The 23,603-nt window shown below is 30.1% G+C and overlaps 3 protein-coding genes across 3 annotated transcripts; all 3 read right to left on the bottom strand.

Annotated features, from left to right (window-relative positions):
- Positions 1–2,181: 2,181 nt before the first annotated feature.
- On the bottom strand, positions 2,182–6,932 carry LOC142237524 (clavesin-2-like). Its single transcript, XM_075308880.1, has 3 exons — positions 6,620–6,932; positions 2,589–2,958; positions 2,182–2,521 (listed from the first exon to the last, which is right to left on the bottom strand). The coding sequence occupies exons 1-3, from the start codon at positions 6,919–6,921 to the stop codon at positions 2,264–2,266; spliced, it is 930 nt and encodes a 309-aa protein (XP_075164995.1). The 5' UTR covers positions 6,922–6,932; the 3' UTR covers positions 2,182–2,263.
- A 4,895-nt stretch (positions 6,933–11,827) lies between these two features.
- Positions 11,828–17,377, bottom strand: LOC142239580 (clavesin-2-like). The gene is made up of 4 exons (XM_075311372.1): positions 17,350–17,377; positions 13,750–13,801; positions 12,401–12,770; positions 11,828–12,085 (listed from the first exon to the last, which is right to left on the bottom strand). The coding sequence occupies exons 1-4, from the start codon at positions 17,375–17,377 to the stop codon at positions 11,828–11,830; spliced, it is 708 nt and encodes a 235-aa protein (XP_075167487.1).
- A 297-nt stretch (positions 17,378–17,674) lies between these two features.
- LOC142239581 (alpha-tocopherol transfer protein-like) lies at positions 17,675–18,059 on the bottom strand. The gene is made up of 2 exons (XM_075311373.1): positions 17,748–18,059; positions 17,675–17,705 (listed from the first exon to the last, which is right to left on the bottom strand). Exons 1-2 carry the CDS (start codon positions 18,047–18,049, stop codon positions 17,675–17,677), a joined length of 333 nt encoding a protein of 110 aa, XP_075167488.1. The 5' UTR covers positions 18,050–18,059.
- Positions 18,060–23,603: the final 5,544 nt, after the last annotated feature.

The raw sequence follows: 23,603 nt of genomic DNA on the forward strand, positions 1-23,603 counted from the left end.
GACTGTCGATTGGACTCAGGAGTGATGGAGCTATGTTTCATCCATTGTCATATATCGACGAAAAAACTCGGGTGTATTACGAGTTAACAGCTGCAAACACCGCTCAGAATCATCAACACGTTGTTGTTTTTGGTCAAATGTGAGCTCGCGCGGTACCCATTTTGCACAGAGCTTCCGCATATCCAAATATTGATGAATGATATGACCAACACGTTCCTTTGATATCTTTAAGGCCTCTGCTATCGATCAACTTCATTTTACGGTCATACAAAATCATTTTGTGGATTTTTTTGATGTTTTCGTCGGTAACCACCTCTTTCGTACGCCCGTCCTCCGCGCTCATTTCACCACGCTTGTATTTTGCATACCAATCAATTATTGTTGATTTCCCTGGGGCAGAGTCCGGAAACTCATTATCAAGCCAAGTTTTTGCTTCCACCGTATTTTTTCTCTTCAGAAAACAGTATTTTATCAAAACACGAAATTCCTTTTTTTCCATTTTTTTGTTGGTACTATATAAAAATAATATGCATTTAATACTAGCGACGCCATCTATGTGTCAGACCGGGGACTTATCAGCCAACCTGTTAAGAACCATTTTTTTTCCATTTATTTAAGCAATTCAAAGCCTTTAAAAGTCTAAATTAACGAATTACAATGTACTACTCTAATTTTTTGCTTGTGTTTTAAAGGAATCATTAACATCTCTTGTAAGTGTGCAAGAAAATGCACACCTATTTATAGTCCTAAACAACCTCCAAATTTTCAATTTCAGGCAAATTGGACAACAACTACGGATTCTATAAGCCCAAGAAATAAAATCGGGAGATCGGTCTATATGGGCGATATACCAAAGCATGAGAAAATACACGCCATTTTCGGCACACCTTTTTACGGGGCTATACCAAAACATTGACCGATACTCACCATTTTCGGCATACTTCTTTGTGGTCGTAAAATTTCCAATTTCAGGCAAATTGGATAAAAACTACAGTTTCTATAAGCCCATGAATTATAATCTGGAGATCGGTCTATATGGGGGCTATATCAAAGATACTCACAATTTTTGGCACACCTCTTTGTGGTCCTAAAATACCTCTAGATTTCCAATTTCAGGCAAATTGGATAGAAACTACGGTACGGCCCAAGACCCCAAATCGGGAGGTTGGTTTATATGGGGACTATATAAAAACCTGAACCGATATAGCCCATCTTCGAACTTTGACCTGCCTATAGGCAAAAAACGAGTTTCAAATTTCAGCACGATTACTTCATAATTGGAAACTGTAGCGTGATTACAACAGACAGACGGACATGGCTATATTGTCTTAGAATTTCTCCCAGATCAAGAATATATATATATATATATATATATATATATATATATATATATATATATATATATATATATATATATATATATATATATATATATATATATATATATATATATATATATATATATATATATATATATATATATATATATATATATATATATATATATATATATATATATATACATATATATATATATATATATATATACTTTCTATAGTCGGAAACCGATATTTCGATTTGTTACAAACGGAATGACAAACTTATTATATATATATACATATATATATATATATATATATATATATATATATATATATATATATATATATATATATATATATATATATATATATATATATATATATATATATATATATATATATATATATATATATATATATATATATATATATATATATATATATATATATATATATATATATATATATATATATATATATATATATATATATATATATATATATATATATATATATATATATATATATATATATATATATATATATATATATATATATATATATATATATATATATATATATATATATATATATATATATATATATATATATACCTTCTATAGTCGGAAACCGATATTTCGATTTGTTACAAACGGAATGACAAACTTATTATACCTCCGCCACCATTCTATTGTGGTGGGTATAAAAACGAAGAAAATTTAATATTAGGAAAATGTCGGTAGTGAAAGGGTTAAATAAAATTAAGATAAATTGAATAAAATTTTACTAATAAAAAATTTTAATAGAATAAAAAATTAAAAAACAAAAAAAAAACAACAAAAAACTAAATTATTAAAAATTGAGTAGAAACATTAGAATTAGTTTTATTTAAAAATCAAAAAAAAAATCAATCAAAATAATATATTCATTACATTTAATTTTTAGTCAATATCTATCTTTCTAAAAGATCCGCTAATGCCTAGTAAGCCACAACGATTTTTCGCCGAGACAATACGTAAACTCTCGTCGACTCCATAATTGGCATTATCTTGAAAGTACTCATGATTATCATCCCAAGTCTTTTCAAAATCTTCTGCAAGCTGGGTCATAGAAGGTAACAATCCACCATAGTCAATGGGCAAATATTGACGTGGTATATGTTTGTAAAGGTCTTTCATATTTGATCCCAAAATATGCAGCTGAAAAATTAGCAAAACTTCATTAATAATAATTTTTAAATAATTTTTTTTTATTTATACAACTCACTCGCTTTCTTAGCTTTTGTGATAACAAAGGTATTAGGATTTTTAGAAATGCTTGTACTGCTGTCGAGTTATTAATAAAATAAATCGATTTGATCCGCAATGGCATTGATTTCTCTACAAACGATACAATTTGCTCACAATAGCTTGGTGTCAATTGCAGATAATGTTTGGCTGTTGCTAAACCAAAATCTACCACATATACTAGGCCCTTGATGCAGGCATATGGATCAGTAATCATTAATAGTTCAAGCCAAGCAATAATGATTTTTGATATATCCTCTATGTTGTATTTATTGGGTTGGAAATTGAAGCGTAATATAGCAATCCTTAAACCATTTTCATAAAATAAATTTGGTAGAACCTGAAAACAGCTAAAAAAAAATAGGAAGAAAGTGAGAAAACAAAATAAGTATATACGGCCGAATATTCGGCCTGGACCCACAATCCCTGTACGTTTTGAGAAAATCGGAAAAATTTAGTCTTTGCTCTTTTGTTTAGAAAATGGAATTTCCCTTTCTCGATTAAATATTGAACAATCAAATAGGGGTTTTGTTTTGTCTAAAGACAACCCTAAACTTCTCGGAAATTTCAAGAAAATCGGGACAGTCTTCTTCAAATTTTAAAATGTCGGAGAAGAAGAGGTACCTCATCCCCAACCCAATGTTGAAAAATAAAGTACCGGATTGTCTTGACGCCACATTAACCTACTCTGAAATCCAAACTACCCTGAACACTTCTAGCAAATCGGAAAACTTTAGCCCTATTTTCATTCATTAAGTCGGGTAAGTGGGAGGGCCCCGTCCAAATATCCAAAAAATATGGGAGGGGGGGAGGTTGATTTGAAAAATAAAAAAGCTGATTGTTTCCTAAAACCCTCGCTGAAAATTTCAAGCAAATCGAATAACTTTAGCCCAATTTTCAAAAAGTCAGGCAATTGAAAACAAGTATATATGGCCGTAAGTTCGGCCAAGCCGAATCTTAAGAATATTAAGTTGTTAGAGACATATACTAACTCCACGTACCAAATTTTAACCAATCTAGTCAAATCTGGGGATCAGTTTATATGGGGGCTATATATAATTATGAATCGATTGGGGTCAATTTTGCAAGGATGTTAGAGGCCATATATCATCGCCGCGTACCAAATTTCAACTGGATCGGATGAATTTTGCTCCTCCAAGACGCTCCGGTGTTCAAATCTGGGGATCGGTTTATATGGGGGCTATATATAATTATAGACCGATATGAACCAATTTTTGAATGGTTGTTAGAGACCATATACTAACACCACGTACCAAATTTCAACTGGATCGGATGAATTTTGCTTCTCCGGGGGTCAAATCTGGGGATCGGTTTATATGGGGCTGTATAAATTATGAACCGATATGAACCAATTTTTGCATGGTTGTTAGAGAGCATGTACTAACACCACGTACCAAATTTCAACTGGATCGGATGAATTTTGCTCCTCCAAGAGGCTCCGGAGTTCAAATCTGGGGATGGGTTTATATGAGGCCTATATATAATTATAGGCCGATATGGGCCAATTTTTGCATGTTTGTTAGAGACCATATACTAATACCACGCACCAAATTTCAACCGGATCGGATGAGTTTTGCTCCTCCAAGAGGCTCCGGGGGTCAAATCTGGGGATGGGTTTATATGGGGGCTATACGTAAAAGTGATCCGATATGGCCCATTTGCAATACCATCCGACCTACATGGTTAGGTTAGGTTAGGTTAGGTGGCAGCCCGATGTATCAAGCTCACTTAGACTATTCAGTCCATTGTGATACCACATTGGTGAACTTCTCTCTTATCACTGAGTGCTGCCCGATTCCATGTTAAGCTCAATGACAAGGGACCTCCTTTTTTTAGCAGAGTCCGAACGGCGTTCCACATTGCAGTGAAACCACTTAGAGAAGCTTTGAAACCCTCAGAAATGTCACCAGCATTACTGAGGTGGGATAATCCACAACTGAAAAACTTTTTGGTGTTCGGAATTTGCAGGAATCGAACCCACGACCTTGTGAATGCAAGGCGGGCATGCTAACCATTGCACCACGGTGGCTCCGACCTACATCAATAAAAACTAGTTATGCCAAATTTCAAGCCGATAGCTTGTTTCGTCCGGAAGTTAGCGTGAGTTCAACCGACGGACGGACGGACGGACGGACGGACATGCTTAGATCGTCTCAGAATTTCACCACGACCCAGAATATATATACTTAATGGAGTCTTAGAGCAATATTTCGATGTGTTACAAACGGAATGACAAAGGTAATATACCCCCCATCCTATGGTGGAGGGTATAATAATTAGGTTCGCAACTTCATAATCTCCCCTAACGCCCTCTGTAAATTTCAAATTAATCGGAGATATTTTTTTTCTGTACTTAAAAAGGCAAAGGGGGGGTTACGCTCCCCGACCATACATCGAAAAATGAAGTAGCGAAGTCGTTTATATAGGGGCTAGTCCTTAAATTGGACCGATATGACCCACTTTATATACCATTGGACTAAAGTGATAAAAAAACCGGGTTTTCTCGGTTTTAAAACCCGGACTTTTTTCAAAACCAGTGGACGGATTTTTTTAAACAATTAACCGGCATAACAGGTTCAACCGGTTTTCATAAAAACACGTTTTTTTTATTGTCACAAAAAATTCGATAATTTATTAAAAGTTACATTTGTTTTTAATTCTACTCGCTCGCAAAAAAATAATTCTTTCCTCCCAAACGAAATTTTAGACAAACAAAGTTCGTTTCTCATTTGCTTTTCGCTGTAAGGAAGTGTATTTGGAAGAAAAGTATATACTTTTTGTGATAAACGTTTATTCTTTTCCAGGATGTAAAAACAATTTCATAAAGACTAGCTCAAAAAACATTATTTTCTTGCTAATTGCATTGTCCCTCACATCTTTCTCACATCCACGAGGATTTTTAGTTCTTAACACCTTTTCCTGTAATACCAACAATGTAGAAGAAATTGTACGATTTTATAAATTTTAAAATTTTTTTTTTACCTTTCGCCTGGACGGAGAATCGAACCGCGGACCATGCACATTGTAAGCCAACACACTAACCACTGAGCTATGTACCTGTTAATAAATATCCATATAAGTTATATTTATATAGCATAGCTTGCGGCGCCCACGAACCGAATAAACAAAGTTTATTTAACAGAAACAAACATTTAGTTTGGCACCGTGGAGCAGTGGTAGCTACGTCCGACTCTCATGCCAAGGGTCGTGGGTTCGATCCCTGCTTCGGCCAAAGTTTTTTTTTTTTTTTTGCTTTTGTTTTTTTTTTTTTTACATATATTCCAGATATATTCGGAAGATTCCGAAAAAATGTTCAACATTACATTGTACTATATTAAATTTTGAACTGTAAAATGTGTCTTATTAAAGACCTAAAGTCAGAAAAGAACAGTGTTTGATATAAACGAAATGGACTGTGTTGTTATTTCAAAAATAACTTTTTTTATTGAAAAAATAAAAATTTTGTAACAAACGAATTTTTTTGGTGATAAAAGTTTAAAATTTTCGAAGCAATTCAAAAAACTCTAACAAAAGAAAAACGTTTTCGGTACACGTTTTCCAAACGTTTTTTTTTTCTTTGCGTGCGTAATGTACGTTTCATCTATTTGGAGGTGTTTGCATTGCAGTTTATTAAAATACCGAGATGTAGTTGCGTAAATTTGGCATTAAATTGGCAATTTTACAATGAAAATATAAAAACCGAAAGCTGGTTGTTGAGGCCTTAAAAACACCGGTCCACCGAAAATGGGATTTTCACGAAAACCAACAATCGATGTAAGAAGATAAACCGGTCGACCTATATCAATAACAATTGCTTATGTCAAGTTTGAAGTCAATAACTTGTTTTATTCGGAGTTAACGTGATTTTAACAGACGGATGGACATCGTTAGATCGACTGTTACAAACGGAATAAGAAGGTCAATATACCCCCTTTCCTTTGGTGAAGAGCGTACGAACTGAATAATCATATTCATAATCAATTAACTTACCCCAATCGATGGATATCACGAAACCGCTTCTCTCTCACATCAATGGTGTTCATCATCTTGGGATATTTTGTTTTAAGTGTATAATACAATTCGATCTTCTCCTTAGCTCTTTCCAGGCTATATTTACAGCCTCTCAAGAATTGTATAAGAAATTGATCATCTTGCCGGGCTTTAAGATGAGATTGTTTTTGTAGCCATTGTCTCAATATGGCCAAATCTTCGGGAATTCTTGTTAGAACTTCGCCTAATTCTTTATTAGCAATTTTTTGTAATTCTTCGTCGAGAACTTTTATATTTGCCATGTTTACTTTGAGCATAGAATAGTAAAACTGAATTAATATAATAATTAAAATAAAATTGCATCATTCTACTGTATGTCTCAATCTTATCAAGAGAATGTAAAAATCTTGTCATTAACATTTGACTTCAACACACAAGAATAGATTCAATGTTCCATTGATCTATAAGAAATTGTGTTCAAGATGAGAATTAACATATACAACGCAAAATACAGGCATATAACGCCATCTATTGGAAAAATAATAAAATTGTTTGCTTAACATGATCTTAATACTATGATTAAACTAAAACAAATGTTTCAATGTTTACTTTTTCTTTTTCAAACAATATGGACACTCGAGGTTTGTGCATTAGGGTCATTCGAAATCAATTTATGGTGTTTTGTAAAGTTCGCCATAATTAGTGCTCATTTCAAAAAACCATCATTAGTGTACGTCTAACAAAAAGTCAAAAATGTTCTTTTCCACATTTTGAAAACGTCAAAAGTTAAATTTTTGATTCTCATGGCAATCCCTACACTGAGAAAACAGTGATCCCACTAGGAAGAAAAATTTTGGTTAATTTAAGAAAATTTAGAAAATTCACGCCGATATCACACAAAAATAAGTAAATATTTTTCGACAAATTCAAGAAAATTTATTAGGCATAATTAATTTTTTTTTCGCTTCTTAAAGAAAATTTTGTAGTTTAAAGCAAAAAAAATGGAGTTCAAAATTGCAAAAATGTCTTTAGTGCCATACGAAGTTCAAGATCAAGGCGCATTTTTAGTAAAATTTACAAATTTAAAGAAATAATGAATTATTTTGAGAGAAGTACGAATTTAGTAATTTTTTATCCTTAATTTGTGTATAATTTTCCCCCATTTTTTAGTTCATTTAATTAACGTACGCAAAAAAATATTAGAGTAAAGGAAACTTTCTCCAAACATATTAATTCCATGAACTGAAACAAAATAAAATTGACTTTAGTGAAATAGAGAGTTCAATTTTTTTTTGAGTGTAGTTTGATATAATTTACGGCTTTTAAATTAATTATAAAAATTATTGAATATTCTAAATTAATGAAATAAGAATCTAAAATATTTACAGAAATTTTTCTCAGTTTTTGAATCAGATTTAATCCTAAAAATCATTAAAACCAAAGCAAACTGATTTGTCTCTATTTCAGTTTAATAGTAGCTCATATTATATAAATTATTGTTATAAAATGTCGAAGGTCACATATACATCGCTTCAGCTGCCTCTAATCTGTTTACTTGAGAAATCAATGTGGTTTATTCTCTCCGGCTTTTCTTTAAGCCTCATTCAAGCTGTTCGTTAAACTGAAACAATCTAACACGGCTATATTATCTGATTAAACATTTGTTTTTGATCAAAAATATAGGCGCATATATTCAACGACACTCAGTCGCAGGCCGATATTACTCAATGAAAAACATATGCTCAGTTCACGGCAGTGAGGTGTAAAAACGTTATTTGGACGTATATACATAGACGTTAAATTAAACAGATATAAAAAAAATTTCAAAATTTTATTTCTATAGAAACTTTTGTGAAAATTTTATTTCTATAGAATTTTGTCAAAAATTTATTTCTATAGAAAATTTTTTAAAAATTTTATTTCTATACAAAATTTTGTCAAAATTTTATTTCTATAGAAAAAAATGCGTAGCCAAATAAGCAATGAAAAATGTTGCCAAATTTTATTTCTATAGAAACTTTAGTGAAAATTTTATTTCTATAGAAACTTTTGTGAAAATTTTATTTCTATAGAAACTTTTGTCAATATTTTATTTCTATAGAAAATTTTGTCAAAATTTTATTTCTATAGAAAATTTTGACAAAATTTTAGTTCTATAGAAAATTTTGTCAAAATTTTATTTCTATAGAAAAATTTTGTCAAAATTTTAATTTTATAGAATATTTTAGCATAATTTTATTTCTATAGAAAATTTTGACAAAATTTTATTTCTATTGAAAATTTTGACAAAATTTTATTTCTATAGAAAATTTTGTACAAATGTTATTTCTATAGAAAAATTTTGTCAAAATTTTATTTCTATAGAATATTTTGTCAACATTTTAATTCTATAGAAAATTTTGTCAAAATTTTATATCTATAGAATATTTTGTCTAAATTTTATATATGTAGAAATTTTTGTCTAAATTTTATTTCTAGCAAATATTTTTCGCCAATTCGGTAAACTTTGCAACTAGTTTAGGAAACTATTCATTATTTTATTTTCCCTTAAAATGTTTTATTTCATAGAAAAAAAAACTATAAAATTTTGTCAAAATTTTATTTCTATAGAAAATTTTGTCAAAATTTTATTTCTATAGAAAATTTTGTCAAAATGCTATTTATATAGAAAACTTTCTCAAAATTTTATTTATATAGAAAATCTTCTCAAAATTTTATTTCTATAGAATATTTTGTAAACATTTTATTTCTATAGAAATTTTATCAAAATTGTATTTCTATAGAAAATTTTGTCAAAATTTTATTTCTATAGAAATTTTATCAAAATTGTATTTCTATAGAAAATTTTGTCAAAATTTTATTTCTATAGAAAATATTGGCAACATTTTATTTCTATAGAAACTTTTGTCAACATTTTATTTCTATAGAAACTTTTGTCAAAATTTTATTTCTATAGAAAATTTTGTCAAAATTTTATTTCTATAGAAAATTTTGTCAAAATTTTATTTCTATAGAAAATTTTGTCAAAATGCTATTTATATAGAAAATTTTCTCAAAATTTTATTCTTCTCAAAATTTTATTTCTATAGAATATTTTGTAAAAATTTTATTTCTATAGAAAATTTTGTCAAAATTTTATTACTGTAGAAAATTTTGTCAAAATTTTATTTCTATAGAAATTTTATCAAAATTGTATTTCTATAGAAAATTTTGTCAAAATTTTATTTCTATAGAAAATATTGTCAACATTTTATTTCTATAGAAACTTTTGTCAACATTTTATTTCTATAGAAACTTTTGTCAACATTTTATTTCTATAGAAACTTTTGTCAATATTTTATTTCCATAGAAAATTTTGCCAAAATTTTATTTCTATAGAATGTTTTGTCAAAATTTTAATTCTATAGAAAATTTTGTCAAAATTTTATATCTATAGAAAATTTTGTCTAAATTTTATACATGTAGAAAATTTTTTCTAAATTTTATATATATAGAAAATTTTGTCAAAATTTTATTTCGTTGTTTTAATTAGTTGACCTTTAAACTTTTAATGATATTTGCTTAGTTCGGCTTGAGGTCATGTGAATAAAAACAGATGTTGTTGTTTTTTGAGTTGTATTTTTATATTTAAAATTTTCCAATATTTCGAGACATCTCCGATGCTCGTCTTCAGGGAAATTACTTTAAACAAAAAGAAAAAACATTTAACACATTAACAAAAAAATATATCATTACATGAAAAACACAGATAATTACATTTAAATTTAAAGAACAGTGAACCTCTTTACAAGGGAGTATATTTACAACTAAAAGCTAATCTGTCTTTCTATATTTTTGTACAATATTTCTATAAATATGTGCACAATGGTCCGTATCAGTCTTAAAATTCATTCGTCTTTCTGCAGGTACATTTATAATATGTACATATCGACTTCAAATTTGGCACAAGTATGTGTTTTGGCTCAGAATAGATCCCTATTGATTTTGAAAGAAATCGGTTCAGATTTAGATATAGCTCCCATATATATATTTCGCCCGATATGGACTTATATGGCCCCAGAAGCCAGAGTTTTAACCTAATTTGCTTAAAATTTTGCACAAGAAGAACAATTAGTAGTATAGTTAAGTGTGCCAAATTTTATTGAAATCGGTTCAGATTTAGATATAGCTCCCATATATATCTTTCGCCCGATATGGACTAATACGGTCCCAGAAGCCAGAGTTTTACCCCAATTTGGTTGAAATTTTGCACAGGGAGTAGAATTAGCATTGTGGCTATGCGTGCCAAATTTGGTTGAAATCGGTTCAGATTTAGATATATCTCCCATATATAGCTTTCGCCCGATTTCCACTCATATGACCACAGAGGTCAATTGTTAACTCCGATTTAGTTGAAATTTTGCACAGGGAGTAGAATTATCATTGTAGCTATGCGTGCCAAATTTGGTTGAAATCGATTCAGATTTAGATATAGCTCCTATATATATGTTTTTCTGATTTCGACAAAAATGGTCAAAATACCAACATTTTCCTTGTAAAATCGCCACTGCTTAGTCGAAAAATGACTCTAATTTTCCTAAACTTCTAATACATGTATATCGAGCGATAAATCATAAATAAACTTTTTCGAAGTTTCCTTAAAATTGCTTCAGATTTAAACGTTTCCCATATTTTTTTACTAAAATTGTGTTCCACCCTAGTGCATTAGCCGACTTAAATTTTGAGTCTATAGATTTTGTAGAAGTTTATCAAATTCTGTTCAGATCGAGTGATATTTAAATGTATGTATTTGGGACAAACCTTTATATATAGCCCCCAACATATTTGACGGATGTGATATGCAGGGTATTATATAGTCGGCCCCGCCCGACTTTAGACTTTCCTTACTTGTTTTTTACTAACGTTGTGTTCCACCCTAGTGCATTAGCCGACTTAAATTTTGAGTCTATAGATTTTGTAGAAGTCTATCAAATTCTGTCCAGATCGAGTGATATTTAAATGTATGTATTTGGGACAAACCTTTAAATATAGCCTCCAACACATTTGACGGATGTGATATGGTATAAAAAATTTAGATCTACAAAGTGGTGCAGGGTATAATATAGTCGGCCCCGCCCGACTTTAGACTTTCCTTACTTGTTTATTATATATAAATAAAACAGATATCTGTTCATAATTACAAAAATTTATTCTAATTTACTACATGGCTTAGTCAACATTTAGCTTTCTAAAAGTTCCTCCAACACCAAATAAACCATCGATATCTAAAGGTTTGCCGGGTCTCAATTTCTCATCCGTTCCATAATTGGCATTCGCTCTGAAGAATTCACGATATTTATCCCAAGTTTTATCATACTCGGCAGCTAGTTCCTGTACAGAAGGCAATTCACCACCATAATCCTTGGGTAAATATTGTGGAGGTAAATCTTGTCGCATCTTATCCAAATTGTGGCCCATAACATGAAGCTGAAATGAAAAATTTAATTAATAAATGTAGTCAATATGCTATATATAGTTTTCTAAACAGTTATTTGAGAAGGATTGTGATCATCTTAAAAATGTTTCCTTTGAAACATATTTGAGGTGTTCATATTCCTTCTATGCGTGCATATAAAATTTTGTAATGCTTCTGATCCGATTTTGAACCACTTCCAATCTGAAAATGGCTCTTTCAAAGTTTTTTATTTTTTTATTGTAACCTCTCTCGTTTCGTTTTTTTTTCACAAATAATTTGTATTTTTGTAACGAACTTATGTATTTTCTACAGAAATATATACTTACCCTCTTTTGCATTTTTTCCGAAAGGAATGGTATAAGAATCTTAAAAAATTGTTGAGCAGCTGTGCCTGTATTAATATAATAAAGTGATTTTATCCTCAATGGCATAGATTTCTCCAAAAACGATACAAGCTTTTTACAAAAATTGGGTGTTAATTGTAGATAATGACTAGCAGTAGCATGGTCATAATCTATAATATAGATAAGTCCATGGATACAGGCATAGGGATCCTCCATAATTAATACTTCATGCATGGCAATACCTGCCTGTAGAATATCATCGATGCTATATTTGTCTACAGGATAATCAAATCGGAAAACCACAATTCTTGGACCAGTTTCATTAAGCGGCTTAGGAAGAGGTTGGAAACATCTGAGAGGAGAGAAGTAAAAGTATTGTTACAATTCTCTTTATTAATGAAATAAAAAATAACAAAGATTCACAATGATTAATTCTTATTTCCTTTGTCGATGTTAATTATTTGAATTGTAATAGTTCCCGAGAGGTGTTTATTGTGGGTTTTGCTGGCGGTTCAAAGGAACAAAAAAAGCAAAAACGAATCTAGCTGTGGATTGCGGGGCTAGGGGACTAACTGTCCTTTTGATAAACTAGATTCAATGCATTGCTTACCAAAAGAACACACAATTACCATACTTCCGATATCTGAATGTCAATTAGGTCATCTTATCCACTACAATAACAAAACTGTTTATCTTCTTTTTCGGATTTCTTCGTAGTCGATTTCTCATATCTCCGACCAGTATATGTTTATGGAGAGACAATAACGATTTAAATTTCAGTTCTCTTATTTTTCTATCATTCCACAGCTGTTGCTGAAGTACTCATTTTAGAGAGGTAGCAAAAATTCAATTGACATCTCTCTGATATGACATTTTATTGTTCTTATTATTAGGAGAACAACTCAAAACTCTCTTTCGTTAAGATGATTAGGAAGTTACGTTAATAAATGAAAGAATATTCAAAATTTAAACTGGGTTTATATGGTTTCCACTACAAGAGTAAAACTGTTTCTCTTCAGCCTGGGATTTTTTCATTATCCATTTCTCATAGTTCCGGCCAGTATATGTTTATTGCTGAAGTATGACGATGGTCTGAGACAACATATCAATTTAAATTTCATTTTTCTTTCTTAGTTACTCATTTAAGAGAGGTAGAATAAATTTAATATTCATCTCTCTGATATGGCATTTGATTTCTTTTATTATTAAGCGAACAGCTCATAATTCAACACTTCTTCTCTGTTAAGTAGAGATAAGTAGGTGATGTCAATAAACGATTTTAATATTGAAAATGTTAACTGGGTTAACTGAGTCTTTAATAAAAATTGTGCCTGTTTTTTTGTAGTAATAGACCTGTTTTTCTTATGATACTGGATAGCAAAGCTGTGATGGAACAAAACACAAAGTATTTGTATTCGGACGCAAATTGATACAAATATTCAAAAATTCAATTCTGGATGAGGGTATCAAGAGAAATTCCATTTATTACGCATCACAATATTAAGCTGAAAGAGCTTAGATTGAGGGGATTAGGCTTAAAGAGACGATAATACCCTATTTGAAATCAAATGATTTCTTGCAATGATTTTCATATTGTTTGAGGTAATAAAATATTGTTTTTTTTTTTCATATAATAAGCAATTTAATTAATAAGCATTCAATATGGGAGTCATAAAAATCAAAAATTGTTGCTTTGCAACTTTTGCTATGGGCTACATATCGTCGACCTTTAACAAATTGGGAGTGTACACTGAAACAAGTATATACGGCCGTGTACACTCCACCATGGATTGCGTAAAAACTTCTACTAATGGCTGTCATCCATAAACGAATTACTTGGGTTGCGGTAACACTAGTTGATGGCAAGGTATCTTAAAACTTCCTAACACCGTCTTCTAAATTGTAAGTTAGTCCATACGAGGTATATATTAAACTAACAAAAGGCCAGTTAAGTACGTATATTTTGACCGATATGGACCAAATTATGTCAACACACGCAAAAAAATAATTCTTTCATCCCAAACGAAATTTTAGACAAACAAAGTTCGTTTCTCATTTGCTTTTCCCTGTAAGGAAGTGTATTTGGAAGAAAAGTATATACTTTTTGTGATAAACGTTTATTCTTTTCCAGGATGTAAAAACAATTTCATAAAGACAAACTCAAAAAACAAAAAACATTGTTTTCTAGCAAATTGCATTTTCTCTCACATCTTTCTCACACCCACGATGGTTTTTAGTTCTTAGTTCCTGTAATACCAACAATGTAGAAGAAATTATACGATTTTATAAATTTTAAAATTTTTTTTACCTTTCGCCTGGAAGGAGAATCGAACCGCGGACCATGCACTTTGTAAGCCAACACACTAACCACTGAGCTATGTACCTGTTAATAAATATCCATATAAGTTATATTTATATAGCATAGCTTGCGGCGCCCACGAACCGAATAAACAAAGTTTATTTAACAGAAACAAACATTTAGTTTGGCACCGTGGAGCAGTGGTTGCTACGTCCGACTTGCATGCCAAGGGTCGTGGGTTCGATGCCTGCTCCGACCAAAGTTTTTTTTTTTTGTTTACATATATTCCAGATATGTTCGGAAGATTCCGAAAAAATGTTCAACATTACATTGTAGTATATTAAATTTTGAACTGTAAAATGTGTCTTATTAAAGACCTAAAGTCAGAAAAGAACAGTGTTTGATATAAACGAAATGGACTGTGTTGTTGTTTCAAAAATAAATTTTTAAAAAATAAATTTTTTTATTGAAAAAATAAAAATTTTGTAACAAACGATTTTTTTGGTGATAAAAGTTTAAAATTTTCGAAGCAATTCAAAAAACTCTAACAAAAGGAAAACGTTTTCGGTACACGTTTTCAAAACGTTTTTTTCTTTGCGTGCATTTTCTATAGAAATAAAATTTTGACAAAATTTTCTATAGAAATAAAATTTTGACAAAATTTTCTATAGAAATAATATGTTGACAAAATGTTTCTATAGAAATAAAATTTTGACATAATTTTCTATAGAAATAAAATTTTCACAAAATTTTCTATAGAAATAAAATTTTCACAAAATTTTCTATAGAAATAAAATTTTGACAACATTTTCTATAGAAATAAAATTTTGGTAGATTATTTTTGGCTCGAATGGAAACCATGATTATGAACCGATATGGACCAATTTTTGTGTGATTGGGGATCGGCTATATATAACTATAGACCGATATGGACCAATTTTGGCATGGTTGTTAGCGGCCATATACTAACACCACGTTCCAAATTTCAACCGGATCGGATGAATTTTGCTCCTCCAAGAGGCTCCGGAGGTCAAATCTGGGATCGGTTTATATGGGGGCTATATATAATTATGGACCGATATGGACCAATTTTTGAATGGTTGTTAGAGACCATATAGTTACACGACGTACCAATTTTAATCCAATCGGATGAATTTTGCCCCTCCAAGAGGCTTCGGAGTTCAAATCGGGGATCGGTTCACATGGAGGCTATATGTAATTATGGACCGATATGGAGCAATTTTTGCATGGTTGTTAGAGACCATATACTAACACCACGTTCCAAATTTCAACCGGATCGGATAAAATTTGCTTCTTTAAGAGGCTCCGCAAGGCAAATCTGTACGTCGGTTTATATGGGGGCTACACATAAAAGTGGTCCAATATGGCCCATTTGCAATACCATCCGAACTACATCAATAACAACTACTTATGCCAAGTTTCAAGTCGATAGCTTGTTTCGTTCGGAAGTTAGCGTGATTTCAACAGACGGACGGACATGCTTAGATCGACTCAGAATTTCACCACGACCCAGAATTTATATATTTAAGGGGTCTTAGACCAATATTTCGATGTGTTACAAACGGAATGACAAAGTTAATATACCCCCCACCCTATGGTGGAGGGTATAAAAATAAACACACGAAGTTTATGTCATCGAATAAAAAGATTTTTTCTGTCTAAAAATTCGAAAAACTTGTCATTGAAGTCCATTTAAACGAGTAGAGTTTTTATTAGCAAGATTTGACTTGAGTACGGATATCTTTACACTAAAAAAATCCATAGAACTGAGGAAAATTTGGTTTTAATAAATCACAAAAAATCAATATAAATGAAATCAGCCTTTTATTCGATTATTTTTTTTTTTTTTGTAAAACCAATAAAGAGTTGAAACCACACCTAAAAGAAGATAAGTAGTATACAACGATTTTAACCTTCCTCTAATGATTTTCCATCCTATGGTGGAGGGTATAAAAATAAGCACACGGAGTTTATGTCATCGAATAAAAAGATTTTTTCTTCTAAAATTTCGAAAAACTTGTCATTGAAGTCCGTTTAAACGAGTAGAGTTTTTATTAGCTAGATTTGACTTGAGTACGGGTATCTTTACACTAAAAAAATCCATAGAACTGAGGAAAATTTGGTTTTAATAAATCACAAAAAAATCAGTATAAATGAAATCAGCCCTTTATTCGATTATTTTTTTTTTTTGTAAAAGCAATAAAGAGTTGAAACCACACCTAAAAGAAGATAATTAGTATACAACGATTTTAACCTTCCTCTAATGATTTTCGTGTTTATTCTGAGCCAAATATGATTTTTTTCTTAATAAATACATATTTTAGGAAGACTTCTAGTAAATGCCGTAAATTAGGATACAGCTATGATTTTTTTTTTAATTTTCGTCCTCTTTTTGACAGACACTGTATTCTTACACAGAAAAACATATTTTTTTCGAACACGAAATTAATTGATCCCATAGGTTAGGTTAAAGTGGCAGCCCGATTAAGATTCAGGCTCACTTAGACTATTCAGTCCATTGTGATAAAATTGATCCCATAAATTATACCTTGCGCCACACTGTGACTTTATTGTAAAGATTTTTTCTCTTGAAAAATTTCATAATTTTTACCTTTTTGTTGTTTAATTGCGGTTAACATGTTTATGAAGAACATAACAATGATCTAAATTCTGCGGAATTTCTACAAACGAAAAACTAATAAATTACGATTTTTTGTCTTAGTATTAAATACGCAAAAGCTAAATTTAAAAGTGTCAATACCAAAATAATTTAGGCAAAAAAAAAAACAATCTTTGGAACGGTGTATATTTTTTTAGTGTATATATTCTTGAAGAAAAACAAAATGAGCAAGGGCAGACCTTCTTATTCATGGACCGATATATTTTTTCATACACTTTCGACGCGATACCGATACACTTTCGACGCGATAACTCTATTAACTTATGCAAATCGCTACTAAAGTATCGCTAAAAAAAAAATAATTTATATATACATTCAATTATTCTCACCCCAGTCGATGCACCTGTCGAAACTTCTGATCATCCACGTTGGTCATATTCATCATTTCTGGATACTTAGATTTCAAGGAAAAATATAAATCTAATTTTTCTTTAGCTATTTCTAAACTGTACTTGCAACCTCTTAAGAATTGTACTAAAAATTGATCATCATCTCTAGCTCTCAGATGAGGCTGGTGTTTCAGCCATTGTCGTAAGGCAAATAAATCGTCGGATAATCTTGATGGAACTTCGCCCAATTCATTTATGGCTATGTTCTGCAAATGCTCACTAAGAGGTATTATCGACACCATTTTTATGCTGAAATTTTTTAAAATACCGATCGACGAGTAATGGTGAACGGATCAATTAGAACTGATATGATTTTTTGTTGACAAAATCTCTTTAGTTTACTTCTTTTATTTGAAGACAAAATATTGCTTTAATTTGCTCGTTAATGTGATAAAAAAAAAAAAAAAACAAGTATACACGGCCGTAAGATCGGCCAGGCCGATTCTTATATACCCTCTACTAGATTGCTTAGAAACTTCTACCAAAGACTGTCATCCATACTCGAATTACTTGGGTTGTGGTAATACTTACTGATGACAAGGTATCTTAAAACTTCTTAACACCGTCTTCTAAATTGTAAGCTAGTCCATACGGGGTATATATTAAACAAACAAAAAACCGATTAAATACGTGTATAATTCGGTTTGTCAAAATTTTCTATAGAAATAAAATTTTGACAACATTTTCTATAGGAAAAAAAAATTGATAAAATTCTCTATAGAAATAAAATTTTGACAACATATTCTATTGAAAAAAAAACCTTTGATAAAATTCTCTATAAAAATAAAATTTTGACAAAATTTTCTATAGAAATAAAATTTGACAAAATTTTCTATAAAAATAAAATTTTGACAAAATTTCCTATAGAAATAAAATTTTGACAAAATTTTCTAAAGAAATAAAATTTTGATAAAATTCTCTATAGAAATAAAATTTTGACAAAATTTTTTACAGTAATAAAATTTTGACAAAATTTTTTATAAAAATAAAATTTTGACAAAATTTTCAATAGAAATAAAATTTTGATAAAATTTTCAATAGAAATAAAATGTTGGTATATTATTTTTGGCGAAATGGACCAATATTTGTGTGATTGTCGATCGGCTATATATAACTATAAACCGATATGGACCAATTGTGGCTTGGCTGTTAGCGGCTATATACTAGCGCAAGAGGTTCCGGAGGTCAAATCATGGGATCTGTTTTTATGGGGGCTATATATAATTATGGACCGACACGGACCAATTTTATCATAGTTATTAGAAACCATATACTAACACCACGTACCAAATTACAACCGGATCGGATGAGTTTTGCTCTTCCAAGAGGCTCGGGAGTTCAAATCTGGGGATCGGTTTATATGGGGGCAGCGTTGCCAGAATTGTTTCACCAAAAACCGCTAGATTTGCCCAAAAAAATAGCTAAAAAAAGCTAAAAAGTTCTAAAAAATAGCTAGAAAAAAAGCTAAAGTTTTTTGTATCAAAAGTCACATTTTTGATTGAAATTTAACAAACTTAAAGGCTTTATTTCACTTACAATGCATATTATTTTCATTTTAATTCCACTTCTGTGAGACTGTAACAATATCTAAGGCATAGTAGCTCTGTTTGCGTATTCGATACATTTTGATTACTATCACAAATTTTTTACTGGAAGTCCTTCGTTTTGTGGGAGTTGCCTTCCCAACATCTCTATTTTATTTACTTGTTATTTTAAAATATTAAATGATCTAAGCATGCTTTGGATTTGGTAAAAAAATGATTTGTCATTTTTTTAAATAAAATTTTAGTTTGGTTTTGAAATTGTGAAAAATTCGAAATACATTACTATTATTTAAATTGTAAAAAATACCTATAGTTTACATTTCCCAGTAAAAACATTTTCCTTTTCTTCATGAGCTATCAAAGTGCTTTAAAAACGTGCTAACGCCAACTTAAATTTCCAAATTCAGACTCGACTTCAAGTAGAAATTATTGTATATATACGTTTTTAAAATAAAGTGTTGAAAAACATCTTCTATTTTTGAACGCAATTTTGGTTTGTGGTTAAGATGCAAAAACTCCTCACATTTAAAGACTATTTCATTAATTCTTCCTTCTTTCATGAAAACATACCCATTTTTAAGTTGAATCACTTAATTATAAGGACAAAACGACTTTATCGTCTTTTGGACAAGGAAAACAGTTTATATAAAAGAAATTCACAAATGCTATTATAACTAAAATTCGTTCGCATTTTAAGGCGATGAAATCTTTGGCCTCACGACAATACTTTTTCAGTGCACAAAGCGATTCACATCTACTATTTTAATTTAGTAATATCGTAATAACTTTAGAATATTATAATAACATAAAAAGGATAAACGAGTCAAATGATAATATTCCCAATAATTTACTGACAGTCTATCTAACAAATTTGTATGGTAATAGTAGATTTAAATTTTACGATAACTTTTATGTATATAATGAAAAAACTTTACAACAAGGTGTATTTGCTGCAAAAATGCCCGCATAATGGCTGGAATCATTATTAATGTTTCAACTGAGCTTTGAAATATGTGAAAACCCTTATTCTTGCAGCAAGGCTTAGATAAAAACGTCGATTTATCCATATTTCAATAGAAACATGTCGAAAATAAAAAAAGCCAAAAATAGCTAAAAGGGTCATGAAAAAAAACCAGAAAAAAAGCTAAACGCTAAATGCATTTTTTTCCCGCTAAACGTCTTCAAAAAAAGCCAAATCTAGCGGGAAAAAAGCTAAATTGGCAACGCTGTATGGGGGCTATATGTTATATAATTATGGACCAATATGGACCAATTTTTGCTTGGTTGTTACAGAGGATATATTTACTAACACCTCGTACTAAATTTCAACCGAATCGAATGAATTTTGCTCTTCCAAGAGGCTCGGGAGTTCAAATCTGGGGATCGGTTTAGTTGGGGGCTATATGTTATATAATTATGGACCAATATGGACCAATTTTTGAATGGTTGTTAGAACCCATATACTAACACCATGTACAAAATTTCAACCGAATGGGAAGAATTTTGCTCTTCCAAGGGGCTCTGGAGGTCAAATCTGGGGATCGGTTTATATGGGGTCTATATATAATTATGGACCAATATGGACCAATTTTTGCTTGGTTGTTACAGATGATATACTAACACCACGTACAAAATTTCAACCGAATGGGAAGAATTTTGCTCTTCCAAGGGGCTCTGGAGGTCAAATCTGGGGATCGGTTTATATGGGGTCTATATATAATTATGGACCAATATGGACCAATTTTTGCTTGGTTGTTACAGATGATATACTAACACCTCGTACCAAATTTCAACCGAATCGGATGAATTTTGCTTCTCAAAGAGGCTCCGGAGGTCAAATCTGGGGATCGGTTTATATGGGGGCTATATATAATTATGGACCAATATGGACCAATTTTTGCTTGGTTGTTACAGATGATATACTAACACCTCGTACCAAATTTCAACCGAATCGGATGAATTTTGCTCCTCCAAGAGGCTCCGCAAGCCAAATCTAGGGGTCTGTTTATATGGGGGCTATACGTAAAAGTGGCCCAATATGGCCCATTTGCAATACCATCCGACCTACATCAATAACAACTACCCAGAATATATATACTTTATGTGTTACAAACGGAATGGCAAAGTTAATATACCCCTATCCTATGGTGGAGGGTATAATAAATTGAATAACGAAAGTGGTCTGAACTGTGTGAAAAAGCCTCAAGGTAGATAAAGATTTTATATAAAAATGTTTATCATAAATACGGCTATATAAATTTTACTATAGACCATCTGGAAAATTTGGTGATAGAGGCGATTAATTGATTTCATTGTTGCTATTTCCTCATAATGTGTACGGAAATGTTCGAATTTTTTATGAAATATTTTTACGAAGATTTTTTCCTTTATTCTTCATAAATACGTAAACACACAGAAAAAAATATCACCAAAATATTTCCAATTAAAAAGTTAATTGGAGTTGAATGTTTTTTCAATTAATAAATTAATTGATACAATTAACTTTTTAATCAAGATAGAAACATTAAGTTAATTAAGTCAATGATTGAAAATTTTAAAATTTTTAATCAAAAAATTAATTGATACAATTAACTTTTTAATCAAATTCGGAAGACTAAGCCACTTAAAAAAAGTGATGCACATTTCTTAATCCAAATAAAAACTCTAAGCCAATTCAGAAAGTAATTGAGAAGAGTTACCTTTTTAAATTAAAAAAAAATAATTGGGGTTTGCATTCAAAATCAATTAAATTTTTAATTGAATCAATTAAAAAATTAATTGAAAATTGCTAATGACATCAATTAATTTTTTAATCAAGAATTTTTTCTATGCCCAATTAAAACTGTGATTGATACTATCATTTTCGTGATTGAAGACATTTCAATTAAAAAATTAATTGGATCAATTAATTTCGTGATGGAATCAGATTTTTTTTTGTGTATTCACAATAATCATGAAATTTGAAGAAAATTTTATTAAACTTACTCATTTTATACAAACAAAAGTTAATGTAGAATTTTTCCAATACATACTGATAGAAAAGGCTTTGTTATATAAACGAAATATATCATTACAATTGAGGCAATGAATTAATTTCCTAAATATAATGAAATTTTTCATTATTATAATGAGATGTCTGTTAAACAACGAATGTTTCGTTGCATCAATTTGTTTTGGGTTCAATTTTTTCGTGTACACACAAAAAAATTTTTTTCTGATTCAATCACCAAATTAATTGATCCAATTAATTGTTTAATTGAAATGTCTTCAATCACGAAGATGATAGTATCAATCACAGTTTTAATTGGGCATAGAAAAAATTCTTGATTAAAAAATTAATTGATTTTTTTCAGCAAATTTCAATTAATTTTTTAATTGATTCAATTAAAAATTTAATTGATGTTGATTGCAAAACTCAATTAATTTATTAATTAAAAAAGGTAACTATTTTTAATTACTTTCTGAATTGGCTTAGAGTTTTTATTTGGATTAACAAATGATTGTTTGAAATAAATTTTTAATTAAAAATTAAAAAAAAAATCAGCATTTATTTTAACTGAATTAGTCTTCCGAATTTGATTAAAAAGTTAATTGTATCAATTAATTTTTTAATTAAAAATTTTAAAATTTTCAATCATTGACTTAATGAACTTAATGTTTTCTATCATAATTAAAAAGTTAATTGTATCAATTAATTTATTAATTGAAAAAATTTTCAACTTCAATTAACTTTTTAATTGGAAATATTTTGGTGATATTTTTTTCTGTGTATGTTTTATTTTATGTATTTATACAGTGGGATTTATATGTATTGCAACTAACTTTAAGTTGCTATGAGACAGATTTATTCCAATGACAACTGATTTATTGATTACAAGCTTGCACAAACATTTTGATCTATTGAATTCGGAAATAAAGTAATTCGTTATTGAATTTAAGCGTGAGAGAGTGATTGTTTTAAAACCATAAGTCGCTAGGACCCTCTAGAATTTGAATGTAAACAAATTTTTCGTGTTTCGTACCATTGCTCTTCACCATAATACTGGCAGTGTTGCAACTGGTAACAACACCAGAATTTATCCGAAATTCTCGCAGCAAATTTGTTTATCAAATATTTTTTCACAAGGTTGTTTTTATGCTGTACATCGTTTCATTTTTAGGATTAGACAATTTTTTTTAATAATAACATTTTAATTAAAATAAAGTTTATAACCTTTGCTTCAAATTTTTTCATTAAATTTAGGACACAAAT

The sequence above is a fragment of the Haematobia irritans genome, chromosome 5 (assembly GCF_050003625.1).
Source record: "Haematobia irritans isolate KBUSLIRL chromosome 5, ASM5000362v1, whole genome shotgun sequence".
NCBI lineage: Eukaryota > Metazoa > Arthropoda > Insecta > Diptera > Muscidae > Haematobia > Haematobia irritans.